The 14,880-nt window shown below is 43.7% G+C and overlaps 1 protein-coding gene across 4 annotated transcripts in view; it reads right to left on the reverse strand.

Annotated features, from left to right (window-relative positions):
- Positions 1-14,880, reverse strand: part of LOC106564696 (serine/threonine-protein kinase 10) — a 32,793-nt gene that overhangs the window by 5,740 nt on the left and 12,173 nt on the right. Inside the window, exons 5-17 of one of the 4 annotated variants that reach the window (XM_014130958.2) lie at positions 13,902-13,974; positions 13,372-13,566; positions 12,959-13,040; positions 11,390-11,521; positions 10,221-11,111; positions 9,856-9,986; positions 9,346-9,469; positions 8,582-8,761; positions 5,770-5,862; positions 5,061-5,132; positions 3,656-3,785; positions 2,542-2,666; positions 1,730-1,921 (exon numbers count right to left, since the gene is read on the reverse strand). In XM_014130958.2, coding sequence (XP_013986433.2) covers positions 1,730-1,921; positions 2,542-2,666; positions 3,656-3,785; positions 5,061-5,132; positions 5,770-5,862; positions 8,582-8,761; positions 9,346-9,469; positions 9,856-9,986; positions 10,221-11,111; positions 11,390-11,521; positions 12,959-13,040; positions 13,372-13,566; positions 13,902-13,974 — 2,420 coding nt within the window. The remainder of the gene's footprint in view (positions 1-1,729; positions 1,922-2,541; positions 2,667-3,655; positions 3,786-5,060; positions 5,133-5,769; positions 5,863-8,581; positions 8,762-9,345; positions 9,470-9,855; positions 9,987-10,220; positions 11,112-11,389; positions 11,522-12,958; positions 13,041-13,371; positions 13,567-13,901; positions 13,975-14,880) is intronic. The other 3 variants (XM_045691187.1, XM_045691186.1, XM_014130959.2) reach the window with 3 other exon arrangements.

Consider the following 14,880-nt stretch of genomic DNA (forward strand, 5'->3'; position numbering starts at 1 on the left):
TGTTAACCATCACAAGACTGCCGACTCAGACGGCATCCCTAGCCGCGTCCTCAAAGTATGTGCAGACCAGCTGGCTGGAGTGTTTACGGACATATTCAATCTCTCCCTATCCCAGTCTGCTGTCCCCACTTGCTTCAAGATGTCCACCATTGTCCCTGTACCCAAGAAAGAAAAGATAACTGAACTAAATGACTATCGCCCCGTAGCACTCACTTCTGTCATCATGAAGTCCTTTGAGAGGCTAGTTAAGGATCATATCACCTCTACCTTACCTGACACACTAGAACCACTTCTATTTGCATACCGCCCCAATAGATCCACAGATGATGCAATCGCCATCGAAACAGCACACTGCCCTATCCCATCTGGACAAGAGGAATACCTATGTAAGAATGCAGTTCATTGACTATAGCTCAGCCTTCAACACCATAGTACCCTTCAAGCTCATCATTAAGCCTGTGGCCCTGGGTCTGAACCCTGCCCTGTGCAACTGGGTCCTGGACTTCCTGACGGGATGCCCCCAGGTGGTGAAGGTAGGAAAAAACACAGGGGCGTGCTTAGCCCCCTCCTGTACTCCTTGTTCACCCATGACTGCGTGGCCACGCACACCTCCAACTCAATCATCAAGTTTGCAGATGACAACAGTAGTAGGCCTGATTACCAACAATGACAAGAAAGCCTACAGAGAGGAGGTGAGGACCCTGGTGGAGTGGTGCCAGGAAAATAACCTCTCCCTCAACGTCAACAAAACAAAAAGGAGCTGATCATTGACTTCAGGAAACAGCAGAGGAAGCACACCCCTATCCACAGACAGAACCGCAGTGGAGAAGGTGGAAAGCTTCAAGTTCCTCGGCGTAAACATCACTGACAATCTAAAATGGTCCAAGAAGAAGGCACAACAGAGCCACTTCAACCTCAGGAGGCTGAAAAAAATTGGCTTGGCCCCTAAGATCCTCACAAACTTTTACAGATAAACAATTGAGAGCATCCTGTCGGGCTGTATCACCGCCTGGTACGGAAACTGCACCGCCCGCAAACGCAGGGCTCTCCAGAGGGTGGTACGGCCTGCCCAACACATCACCGGGGGCAAACTACCTGCCTTCCAGGACACCTACACCACCAGAGGTCACAGGAAGGCCAAAAAAGATCACCAAGGACATACATTTACCAACCCGAGCCACGGCCTGTTCACCCCGCTATCATTCAGAAGGCGAGGTCAGTACAGGTGCATCAAAGCTGGGACCGAGAGACTGAAAAACAGCTTCTATCTCAAGGCCATCAGACTGTTAAATAGCCATCACTAGCTGGCTACCACCTGGTTACTCAACCCGGCATCAAAGAGGCTGCTGCCCTATATACATAGACATGGAATCACTGGCCACTTTAATAATGGAACACTAGTCACTTTAATAATGTTTACATACTGCTTCACTCATCACATATGTATACAGTGTATTCTATGCTACTGTATTTATTCAATGCCACTCCAACATTGCTCGTCCTAATTCCACACTTTTACTTTTAGATGTGTGTGTATTGTTGTGAATTGTCAGATACTACTGCTCCGTCGGAGCTAGGAACACAAGCATTTCGCTACACCCGCAATAACGTCTGCTAAATATGTGTGTGTCCAATAAAATTTGATTTGATTTGACTATACTTTGAAAATAACATCTAAATACATAGGTTTCCATTCTCAGCTATGTGTTTTTTGACCATTATCTCTCACCTGTTTGACCTTCTCCCTCTCCTGCTCAGGTGTGATGGGGCCCCCAGTGATTCGGAGGCTCTTCTTGAACATGGCCATGCGCGTCTTGGCCTCGCTGCGCTGGATCTTGGGTAAGCGGGCCCTCTCCTGTGTCTGCCTGTTCTTCATCTCCTCAATCAGACGCTGGTTGTAGCGCTGCATCTGCTCCATCTCCTACAGAGAGAGAGGGAGGGAGAGAGAGGGAGGAAGAGAAGGAGAGGAAGGGAGAGAGGGGAGAGAGAGGAAAAGAGAGGGAGAGGAAGAGAGAGAGGGAAAGAGAGGGAGAGGAAGAGAGAGAGGGAAAGAGAGGGAGAGGAAGAGAGAGAGGGAAAGAGAGGGAGAGGAAGAGAGAGAGGGAGAGAGGGAGGAAGGGAGAGAGAGGGAAAAAGGGAGGGAGGGAAAGAGGGAGAGGGAGGAAGAGAGGGAAGGAGGGAGAGAGAGGGGGAGGGAGGGGAGGTGGGCAGAAATACATCATTAGCTTCCATAGAAATGAGATATTTGAGATATTAGACTAGTTGCCAGAGTGTTAGCCATTTAGTTGTCACAACGTTACTCAGTCCGCATTTAGAAAAACAATGATGCATCATTGTTGAATGCAGAAACAGATATACCCAGGCATATTTCCAATCTGATTTAAGATGTTGAGTCAAAACTTGTAGTCATTCAGAATTATGCCTCACTCTATCCCCCAACCTGTTCAGCTATTTTGCTCCTAATGGTTCTGTTCAGGACTAGGCTTATGAGATCTGATCCTGAATCAGCTGTTGTTTGCCTATCTGGAAGCCTTACTGTACCTTCTCGTGTCTCTTAAGCAGCTGGTGTCTCTGCATGAAGTACTGGTCTTTCAGCTGTTGTTTAAACAACTGGTGTTTCTCCTGTAGGTGACGCTCTTCCAGCTCCCACATTGCTGCTTCCCGTGCTGCAAGGACCACCAGTACAAGGAAACTCAGTACAAGAAAACACTGCATTACACGGAAGTTCAGCATATTATTATTAGATACAATACCCCACCATTGTAATCAGATCTTTCATCTGTATTCCTTTGTATTTGATGTTGATGAATCTTGGCACCCAAAAACCATGTCACTAGATTTGACTAACTGGTTAGCTTGGAATGTGTTTGTGAGACACTTCCTTCAGACGTTCATTTTCTTTCCCTTTCGAACATGGTTCATACCATTCAATCAGCAAGTCATCAAGGCCTACAGCTTGTGAACCTATCTGTGGAGCTATTTCTATAAGCTGATGTGTATGGGATGATTGGAATCTGACCAGGCAGGGTTAGTAGGCTATTATAAGGTATTATAAACTGGGTGGTTCGGACCCTGAATGCTGATTGTCTGAAAGCCGTGGTATATACCACGGGTATGACAAAACATGTATTTTTACTGTTCTAATTACATTGGTAACCAGTTTATAATAGCAATAAGGCAGCTCAGGGTTTGTGGTATATGGCCAATAAACCACGGCTACGGGTTGGATCCAGGCACTCCGTGTCGCGTCGTGCTTAATATTGGCCATAAACCACACCTACTCGTGCCTTATTGCTCAATTAGAGTCAAGGCCGGACGGGGCCTTAGGTTGAACTCTGTAGAGCTTCTGTTTTAAGTTATATACTGTGTCACTGTGGGTTTACGGTTTCCATCTCACACACAAACAGTAAGGTTTACTGTATTTCCTTTAACTATGCTGGTGATAGTGGCTAGGGTAGACTGTTTCTATGTGGTAACTATGATCTTTGTAAGGCAGTGTATCTATCCTACTGCAATATGCATCTGTGCTACTTGCATCTCACACAGAGCTATGCATCTTCTGTTTGTGGTTAAGACAGGTTTCTCCCCGCTGAAAGGTGCTATGACTGAGTACCTATCTATAGTTTACGTATCACACAGAGAGATGCATCTTCACCTCTGAGGAGCTGTTGTTTGTGGTTGAGACAGTCTCTCTCGATGGTGGCCAGCTCATGTTTGTGTTGCTGGATGATCTTCTTCAGGGCACAGTCTAGCTCCTGCTGCTGTTTCTGCAGGAACTCCTGCTCCTGAGGAAGAAGAGGGAAAGACAACTGGATAAGTAAAGTATCTCTATATGCCCCTCAAACTCAACTCTGGACTTCCAAGCCAGTCCCACTGCATTTTTTTCTTCATTGTTCCCCTCTAATTGAGTAGTTATTTAGATCTGGGACACCAGGTGTTTGCAATTCATTATCGGGTAGAACAGAAAACCAGCAGGCTCTGGACCTCTTAGGGTAGGAGTTGAGTACCTCTGCTATACACTGTGTGATCCAGACAGAAGAAGAGAGAAAGAGAGTGATATTAGTCAAATGACAAGGCCATTAGTAGGTCAACTGAGACCAAATTCACAGAACCAAAACACACCAGGAGTCACAGGACACTGTGTCATTTCTTAGTTAGTCGATGAGTTGTTACACTTACTCAGATTGCCAATACAGCCCTAAAACCAGGCCTACAATGTCATTTGAGTAAATTAAGAAACACCAGAAGAGAACTGTGTCGGTACAGTTTAAGAGATGAACAGAATAGAGATTCAAGCCAACCGTAATAGCACGGCAAACAAAAACCACAGGCTGACGATGCCAAACAACACGTGTCTGTCCGTCAATTTGGAATGACTGTCTTCACCTCACCTCAACTGCTCTAGTTCCCCCAGTCGACTCCAACAGCACGAGAGAGAGTCACCGTAGAGTATTGAAGCTGGCAGACAGGTCTAGCTTGTTGATGTTACCCCCCAATCAGGACAGACGCGTAATCAGACCAACCCTTCTGTATGGGGTCTGGACTATGGTTTCCATAAAAATAAAAAATATATAGTTTACCTGGGGATATATATGGCTTGAGTTAATGGACCACACTGTGGAAGCTGGCAACAATGTGGCGACAGGACGTAGGCTAGACGGACTAGATGTGCTGGGTCATCGAAAACGTAGAACACCGGACGTCGACTGGCGGACTTGATTCGTTTATGGGTAATGCACTGTGAATGTTGTTTTTTCATTGCAAGTTCCAGGTTGATTGAACTTGAACTGCTAAGTTTAGGGTTGATGACATTTCCTCTATAGAAATGTGTCGGCCAAATCCCAAAATAGAATACTGCTGCATTCCCTTTAAACCAGCCCTCCACATGTTGATCAGTCCAGGTGTTAAGGAAAGGAGAACGCCCACAAAGTACTCCACTCACACACACGCACCAATATAAACACTGCCGTCTCAAAGTCAGTGAGTGAATCTACTGCCATGTGAGAGAGCAAGAAGAGGACACATTTCAAACCAAGGGGGGGGGGGATCTTACAACTTACATCCTGCATGGGGGCGTTGAAGAGAGTGCAGGAGGACAACTGAAAAGATTGAATCATGCCCTGGGCCACTCCCTGTAGATCACAACAGATTAGACCTATACGCTACTAAATCATAACATGTAGCCTGAACGCCAGTCTGTCTGTTGCATTACTGCCAACACTCCTTATCATGTATGACCGTAAGGGAAAAGGAGTTGGCAATAGTGGACAAGCAGACTGGCACTCATGCTCCATACAGCACAGTAACCTGGGCCACACATTGTAGACCAGAACAGATTGTACGCTACTAATCATCAGCCACTCATCCATAAACATTGCTGGCTAAGTTAACCATTACACTGACACACTGTTACACCCCCGTACTATACAGGCAATGTGTTCCACTGTGATTCACAGATGGGTGGATTGTTAGAAAACACATCAATAGTGTTGGACTATACTGTAACTTGTGCTGGAAGATACTGTAAGCCTACTTGATTCATGTTTCGAATTAAATTATCTACTGTAGAATAATACATACACAAACTCTATTTTGGACCAAAAACCAACCTCACAAAAGACAAGTTTTGGAAAAAAGACTAGCCCAAAAATTCCCAAAGGGGCTAAATGACAGTGATCTTGAAAGCAGTCAACGGAAGAATTGTAGACTGACATTGAAGGGACAGTCCAAGTAGGAAAGCTACACCAGACGTTTTCCACAACAAACTACCTCTTCACATGGAGTCGTGATTATATCCTTTTTTTTCCTTTTCACGATAGCCTTTCTCTTGTGTCTGGGCGTGAGTCGCATTTCCTGTTTGAACTATGGCATGAGGCAGCCCACAAACAAACACACGACAGTGACATCAGAAACAACACAGACACAACAACAAGGCATTGATATGGATTTGTGATTCAACTCATTAGCCAAAGTCTATGAGAAGTAGCCTGATGCCAGATTTGTATGTATGCGCTGCATAAGCCAACATCTCTGACGATAGCCTAGTCAGAACCATTTGGATTCAGCACATAGGCTACAGATCTGGGATCAGGTGACGAGAAGTGACAGTTTCAGACTGATTTAGACACAGGTTATATAAACCCTATGAGAGAGATCTACTGTAACCACAGGTGTGTCAGTAAAACGCTAGCTGCTATAAATAGGCATGGGATTGTCGTGTAGATTGGGCTATCCTATTACGATGGCACACTATGGGATTAATACTGAGGACGAACTGGGGTGCACATGGATAAACATCTAAACATTCACATGACTGTCAATGCTAAACAAGGGAAACCCTTCCAAACAAGATTGAGAATATATAATCTTTGTCAGCTGGATTTAACTACCCTGTGAAATGTAAGATATTGAAAATAAGTCTAGTTCTCTGAATTTCTTGTGTAATGAAGTCACCAATACATGCATATTAAAACCTCTTTTAGTGATCCAGTTCAACAGTACATCATGCATATTAAAACCACTCTTAGTGATCCAGTTCAACAGTACATCATGCATTTTAAAACCACTTTTAGTGATCCAGTTCAACAGTACATCATGCATATTAAAACCACTTTTAGTGATCCAGTTCAACAGTACATCATGCATATTAAAACCACTTTTAGCGATCCAGTTCAACAGTACATCATGCATTTTAAAACGACTCTTAGTGATCCAGTTCAACAGTACATCATGCATATTAAAACCACTTTTAGTGATCCAGTTCAACAGAGCTCATCGATAGTCTGGGAAAACAACTCATCTCTGCAAGAGTAGCTTAGTATATTTTTGTCTTTCAATAAGTTTTGTTGTTGTTGAAAAGACAACTATTCCTTGTCGTCTTTTTCTACCAGCACTGACTTTGCTGATAGCTTCTTTACTGAGGGAAAATGTACTTGCGACAACGGTGATATGTGGTGACAACGGTGATATTCTCACCAACCTATCTTAAGGTGACTGTAAGTTGCTCTGGATAAGAGAGTCTGCTAAATTACTAAAATATAAAATGTAACAGCAAGACAATGTAGTGAAAACAATCCTGCAAATCACAGACAGTCGAAGAGGGTCCAATCGCTGCTTAGCCTAATCTAAGACGGATCAACATGTTTCTTTCCCACAAATGTACTGTACACCGCAAGCACACACACAGCCACACCTTTACAGCATCAGTTACAACATTCACATACCACACACACACACTATTGTTGTCATGATACCAAAAATGTGACTTTGATAACGATACCAGGATTAGTATCATGCTACTTGATACCATCACTATACTCAATATCAAAACGATACCACGGCTAAAAAAGGCACATTGGCCAAATGTACAGAATGGCACTTGCTCCAGATAGCCATGTATGTGTTAATGAAGCAATTATACAATCATGCAATTTTACTTCGTTTTTACTAATCAAAATACATAACATAATGGGAGTCATTTATTTGAATGGTAAATCAAGATGTAGCCTAGCCCTATTCACAATACAGATGAATGCATATTCAATAGGAGTGTGCAGGGCCGGATTAAGAAATCATAGCCCCCCCCCTTTATATTTTAAAAAATGGCTCTGCCTTTTGGGCCCATTATGTGCTTGGGCTCCGAGGATTCAGCCCCTGTAAGCACCTGTATTAAATCTGGCCCTGGGAGTGTGTGCATGCTTGTTTTGGCTGATTTAATGTGGTAACAGATGAAAAACAATCCATTGCCCTTCCATTTGTGGCCTTGTTTTATTGTACTGATCAACAACATTTGCATAGAAGAAGCAATATCTTATTTTATAAAAGTATGCAGTGGGTTTTTAACACTTAATGATGTCATTCAACCACAGTGGCAGAGACAGGAGAGACCTGAGGCGAGGGAGACCAAGTGAATTAATAAAAATGTTGGCAATGACTGTATGGTTTTTGGTGACAATCAGCTTTGAAATCAGCATATTTTGCATTATGGTTTGCATTATTATCACAAACAAAGTACTAGGGTAGGCAATTGATGTTAACTTCAGCTGTAAGCTAGCAAGGAAAGTTAGCCTACAAAGCTGGAAGCTAAAAAGTTATCTTATTACATTGTAAAGTGTTCTAGCCTGTAATGAACATTGTTTTGCGGACAGTAATTAACAGTTGCACAATTTCTACGTGCTGTGTTGCATTATTCAAGTGTGTTAACTTCTGTGCAGCATTTGAGGAGAGATAACATGATGCAGCCCAGACTCCCAGTGTGAGCAGTGGTTCTTCAGGACAGACTAGAGCCAGTATGAGAGGGGAGCTAACATGATGCAGCCCAGACTCCCAGTGTGAGCAGCGGTTCCTCAGGACAGGCTACAGCTAGCAATGGGTAAGTGAAGCAGGCACGGTGCTCTCGCGCTATAAGTGGACCGGCTGTGCTGATAGACAGACTTGATCCTCTCTCAATCAGTAAACGACGTGAAACACATTTGACAGAAGAACCGAAAGTACTGAACCATTTTTCATGTTCTAGTATAGAAAAAGTACCAAAGATTGGGTATACCGTGCTACACTAACACACTGCCCTCTACTTCCTTACCTCTTTCTTGCGGTTCTTGAGCATGTTCTGGAACTTGGACAGCTCCTTGTCCTGCTCGGCCTTGATGCGCTTGGCCTCGTCCCTCAGCCGGTTGGTGTGCTCCTGCTCCAGCCTCTCGATGGTCTGCTTCTGCTGTCTCTCCAGGTTCTCCACTTCCTGGTCGTAATGGCGCTTCTTACTCTGTAGCATGAGGATGTCATTTTGATTCGGTGTCAGTTCGTCACTTTCACTAGAAATAGAACTAGTATTCAAACACTGGTCATCAATGAATGACTGGAATATTGCAGAAAGCCATGGCATTTCAATGGCATCAAGTTTGCCTTGGATTTACTAGCTGGCTAGTGGATTCAAACTCTGTCTAAACTGTGAGTGGCAGTTTGACTGACATACAGAAGGATTTACCTAGTCCAGAAATAAGTAATGACGTAAGAGGACCAAAAGGCACATGGAAGCTGTGGTGTGGTGTAGACGGGACATACCTCTTTAATACTGGGCAGGGACTAACTGGTCTTACTGGGCTAATTCAGCTTACTGTTTCACTGTCATGTGTGGTTTAGCATGCTCCTTCAGGATTGGTTGTGACCACACCAGTAGGCAATCTTGTGTCACTGTGCTAGGTTGGACACAGTATGACTGGGGCCAGGGTCACGAATGGGCAATTATAGTTCTACAGCACTACATTCAATTACAGTGCTACACGGTACCTTTCAATAGGTCTCAAAGCACCTCCCATTGAGGCTTTGACAAAATGGATAGTGACTCACGGTCGTCTCCTGTTCGAAGCGGCGGTATATCTGTTCTTTCTGCTGCTGCAGTTTATTGCTGAGCTGCTGCTGGGCCCTCTGTTCCTCTTTTTGGAGGAGACGCAGCTCCCTCAGCTCCTGACGCCTGGGAGAGGAGGGGGAGGAGGAAAAAAACATGAGAGAGGAACATCTTTTTCTCCAAAAGGAGATTAACCAACCCAAAGCAATGGAGAAGGAGAGACCAATGAAAACATTATCTAACAAGATATCTCTATGCATGCGACTCAGTAGCACTTTGATATGCAAATGAACTGAGGGCAAAAGGGGGTGCAACTCAATATTAGGAAGGTGTTCCTAATGTTTTGAACACTCAATATACTAAAATAGCTACATTCACTCGTTCATTCCGTTCAGTTAGAGCCTAAGCTTGAGCTTATACTGCAGGAGAGATGGGTTATATCCTTGCATAGTATTGGCATATATTTCAATGCATAATGCTCAAAATGCTAATTCATGTAAATTAATCTTTACCTGAGGAACCTCATCTCCTCGTTCTTGGTGTCATTGTCGGTGATGATCTTCGACGTCGTCACGCTAACCTCAACTCCATCCACCACGAACCTACGGGTCTTCTTCAGTGTCTTCTTCTGGCGCTTGGTGTCCTGAAAAACAAAATGGTGGCAATAAATATACCATCAATATACTGTAGTTGGACTACTTCATGGGATAAAGCGGTCATTATAAACATTACAATTCATAAGCATTTATAACACTGATAATAATGTATGAAGCATTTATAATGGTGTATTCATGAGGGTTATTACTGGATTACTTAGCTATTACCAATGGGTTTGATCAAAGACATTCTCTAAAGAGAGTGTATTGTGATGCCGTACCTGTATGGAGAGGGGTCCTGGCTCCTTGGTTTTGGTCAGGAAGCTGGAGATGGACAGGTTCATGTCTGTGCTGCCGTTATCTGCAGCAGAACTACACCCAGAGTCCGAATCCCTCTCCTTCTCATCCTTAGACTTCACTGGAGTCCCTGTCCCTGCAGTTGGCTTATACTCCACTCTCTCTTTCTCTCCTTCCTCCTCTTTCCAGACCGCTGGAGATGCAGGTGTGAGTTTGTCTTCCACCTTAGTCTCCTCTGGGTTTGTCACGGTAACCATTGCTTCCCTGCTAGGCTCCTCGCTGGCTGGTTCCTCCTCAACTTCCATGTTGTCTTCTGTTGGCTCTTCCTTGGCCTCTGACCCTTCTGCGGTGATCTCATTCGTCTGGACCTCAGCTGTGTCCACTTCCTTTTCATCTTGATTGGATATGGCCAGTTGTTCCATCTCCTTGTCGGCTACGGTGACTTCAGCATTGGAAACGGTTTCTTCTGGTTGGGGCTCTGCTGATTTCTCAGCTGGTTCTGAAGAAGCTATCTCACTGGGTTCTGTTGGGGAAACCTCTGTTATTTCTGGAACCTTCTCATCCTCTTCCTTTACCTCTACTGGTTTCTCACTGGCTTCTGTTGGTGTTCCAATAAATGGAGAGACAAGGGTCTCATCCATTTCCTCCACTTCTGCAGGGACAGCAGGCTCCTCGACGAAGCTAGCGTCCACAACCAGGTTCTCCTCTGGTTTGACGACGCTTGGTTCAGGGACCTTTTCAACAATCTGTGGTGTTAGGATAACCGGTTCAGCCTTCTCCGGTAAAGACTCCAAGATGGAGGCTGAGGGAGACTGAGGGAGTTTCTCATCCTCCGAGCTGGCAACACTGGCATCGGACGGTGCACGTTTGTGACCCTGAAGAAAAGGTGATGAAAATCAAAATGTAGGTTAAAATAATCAACAGATAATGTCTAGATTAGCTTTCAAATAATAGAACTGTGGGAATGATTCTAAATAAATCCTTCTAACCAATAGTCAAACATTTTCCTTATTTTTGTCAAGTCAGTACAGACTGCAGCCTGTTCTTTATAATAAACGATGAAGACCACAGAATAATACACACTGTCCATCTATAACGTTTCACTCTTTCATGTGGTTATTTTTCTAACTGAGCTGTCTGTGGTGTAACATACCCGCTGTGTCTCTCCATCCTCCTCCTCCTCTTCCTCCTTGTGTTCCTCAATCTCCTCGTAAACCTCAGCCTTTGCTTCAGCGATCAGCTCCCTCAACGGTCTGCTGTCTGTCACAGTACTCAAAAATGGATGCTGCAACGATAAAAAAAAGATGCATAATATTGAGGACACTTTTAGATATAGACTATTATGTCCCCTTGAAGTGTACTACTTACACTGCATCTGAAAAGACGACAAAAATATTTGTGCGATTTCAATATCGCAGTCAAAGAGGTGCAATTGAGACACATCAAACAAATCAAGATACACAATTTAAAGAAAAATACACTAAGTGTACAAAACATGACATAGACTGGTGAATCCAGGTGAAAGCTGTGATCCTTTATTGATGTCACCTGTTAAATCCACTTCAATCAGTGTCGATGAAGGGGAGGAGACAGGATTGAGACATGGATTGTGTATGTCTGCCATTCAGAGGGTGAATGGGCAAGACAAAATATTTAAGTGCCTTTGAATGGGGTATGATAGTAAGGTGCCAGGCGCACCAGTTTGAGTGTGTCAAGAACTGCAACGCGGCTGGGTTTTTCACACTCAACAGTTTCCTGTGTGTATCAAGAATGGTCCACCACTCAAAGGACATCCAGACAACTTGACAACTGTGGGAAGTATTAGTCAACATGGGCCAGCATCCCTGTGGAACACTTTCTAAACCTTGTAGTCCATGCCTCGATGAGTTGAGCCTGTTCTGAGGGCAAAATGGGGTGCAACTCAACATTATGAAGGTGTTCCTAATGTTTTGTCCACTCAGTGTATATTTGGTCAACAATGTGAAGTACAATCTTCATAACAACTCAAAACAATCTGATTAATACACAAAGCACACTGTCTTCCATACTGTAAGGTACTGCAGTCATAATGCATCCCTTCTCCAAACACCAAAACCAAAGTCTTACCTTATCCTTCTTTTGCCCGGATACCTGCTGAACATAATCAATCGCCGGCCTAAGAATATGCAGCTTCTTCGCTATCAACAAATTCGTCGGTGGTATACTACTATTCAGTATTTTATAACGATACTCCTGTTGTACTGTCCCACGCTGAGCTCATGTGTGTTTATGTCCTCCGTACGCCTTATCGTCTTACTGTCTGGCTGGAAGTCATTCTGTCTAGCTTGGCGGTCGCTCTTTAAACCCTTTCGGAAAGAAAAGCCTGTTGTGCTGACGGAGGCGCAGAGGGGATAAGTAAGTGTCATTAGCGCGCTAGCTAGCACACCAGGCACCTGGCTGACACAGATGTACCTTAGATGCACCGGCTGAGCAGCTATCGGATCATGATCAGGGCCAATATGGCCATGTATTTAATTTGACAGGTGGCCGTGGGATGGACTGGGGCGGAGTGCTGTGCAAGGGGGCGGGGGTGGTGAGGGAAAAAAAACAGGAGGAGGTGGGGTGAGGAGGAGAGGAGGGTGGCTGAGGAGGAGAGGAGGTGGGCTGAGGAGAAGAGGAGGTGGGGTGAGGGAACAAAGGGGAAAGTGAGGGCAAAAGGGGGCAACAGGTGTGTCACCATTACCTGTAGAAGTTGTGCCACATTCCATCTGTTGTCCACATTCTTATCGAGACACTTTCTTAGGAAATCACTGAATTCTGGAGACCTGAAGAGAGTGAATGGAGATCACTTGTAATAACTTCAACATTGAAAATGGACTACAATTAAACAGTGTCATGTATTCCTCTCAAAGGCATTGCGGTAAATTAGAGTAGGTAGAACCATCTCAACAGATATGGCAAGTGCAGAGAGGAGTGAATTAGTGACACAATCTCTCTAGGCAAGAAAGTGCAAGAAGAGGAACATTGTGCAGAGTAACAGCGTATCAAAAGGGCATTTCTTCCTTCCCATTTAATTGAGGGTTCCTGAAGCCAAATCTAGACAGAAATAACTTGTCTGCCAGGCTGCCACATCACTGACTGACACGCCAGACTTACCAGCGCGATGGCTGCATCAGGGTAGGAGGATCGGCCTTGGCTATTTTCAGCAGGACTCTCATAGGGTTCATCTCGTGGTTGGGAGGCTCAATCTGGGCCATCTCGATCAGAGTCACCCCCAGGGACCAGATGTCAGCCTTGTAGTCGTATGGGCGGTCCTTAAAAGTCTCACACATCACCACCTCCGGGGCCATCCTGGGAAGAATGGATAAAAAAGAGCCAATCAGAGGAAATGAAATGTTTCAGTGAAATATGAAGGGACAAAGGGACAAAATATATTAGGTGAAATGCAAATGACTATGAAACGAATTGTGTGGAAATGTGGAATTGTAGCATTTTTTGTACAGTAATATTGGGATTTTGTAGGCTATACATTAAGTTTTCAATAAATTGAAATGCAAGTAAATCTTTTTTGTGGGGGGGGAACACATTAAAAAGTAAATCATGATGACTGGCAAATTCAGTAGAATGGGGAGAAATAGTAATTTGATGAATTACAACAATATGACAGGTTTTCATGTTTGACTCACCAGTATGGCGTCCCGATGAAAGAGTCTCTCCTCTGTAGTGTTTTGGTATTTTTGGCCGACACACCAAAGTCAGCTGAAACACCGATGGGAAACAGTGCTGCTGTTAGCAACTAGGGTACAACATGTTGTTGTTGTTCATAAGAATTAACCTAAGCCAGGGGTACTGCAGGGGGTCCGCAAAAATATATGCAGTATATATTGAAGTGATTTTGATTATTTTTTTTTTAACTTAAATGTTTTTATTAATATCGCTAGCATCAACAGAATATTTTTTAAATGACATACACTACCGTTAAAAAGTTTGGGGTCACTTAGAAAATGTCCTTGTTTTTGAAAGAAAAGCATTAAAATAACATAAAATTGATCAGAAATACAGTGTAGACATTGTTCATGTTGTAAATGACTATTGTAGTTGGAAACGGCTGATTTGTAATGGAATATCTACATAGGCGTACAGAGGCCCATTATCAGCAACCATCACTCCTGTGTTCCAATGGCACATTGTGTTAGGTAATCCAAGTTTATCATTTTAAAAGGCTAATTGATCATTAGAAAACACATTTCGAATTATGTTAGCACAGCTGAAAACTGTTGTCCTGATTAAAGAAGCAATACAACTGGCCTTCTTTAGACTAGTTGAGTATTCTTTCAAGAACAAGGACATTTCTAAGTGACCCCAAACTTTTGAACGGTAGAGTACCTACAGTAGAAAATCGGATATTATCTTATTTCTAATGATGTCAACTTTATTTCTCAACTCCTAAACATTGAGCAAATTACACTCACTGTATCTGACATCGGCTTTGAAAACGCATCCGCGAATAGGCTACTAGTGTGGCAAGTGCCACTGGCTGCTGGTAAGCTTTCTTGACTTGGACATACATTTTTGCCTACACATGGCTAACCTTTGTTTAACCAGATAAAAAGATGCTCTTAGCGAAAATGTGTTTGGTGTTACCATTCTAGCTAATAGGCTATG

This window comes from Salmo salar, chromosome ssa12 (genome assembly GCF_905237065.1).
Source record: "Salmo salar chromosome ssa12, Ssal_v3.1, whole genome shotgun sequence".
Lineage (NCBI taxonomy): Eukaryota > Metazoa > Chordata > Actinopteri > Salmoniformes > Salmonidae > Salmo > Salmo salar.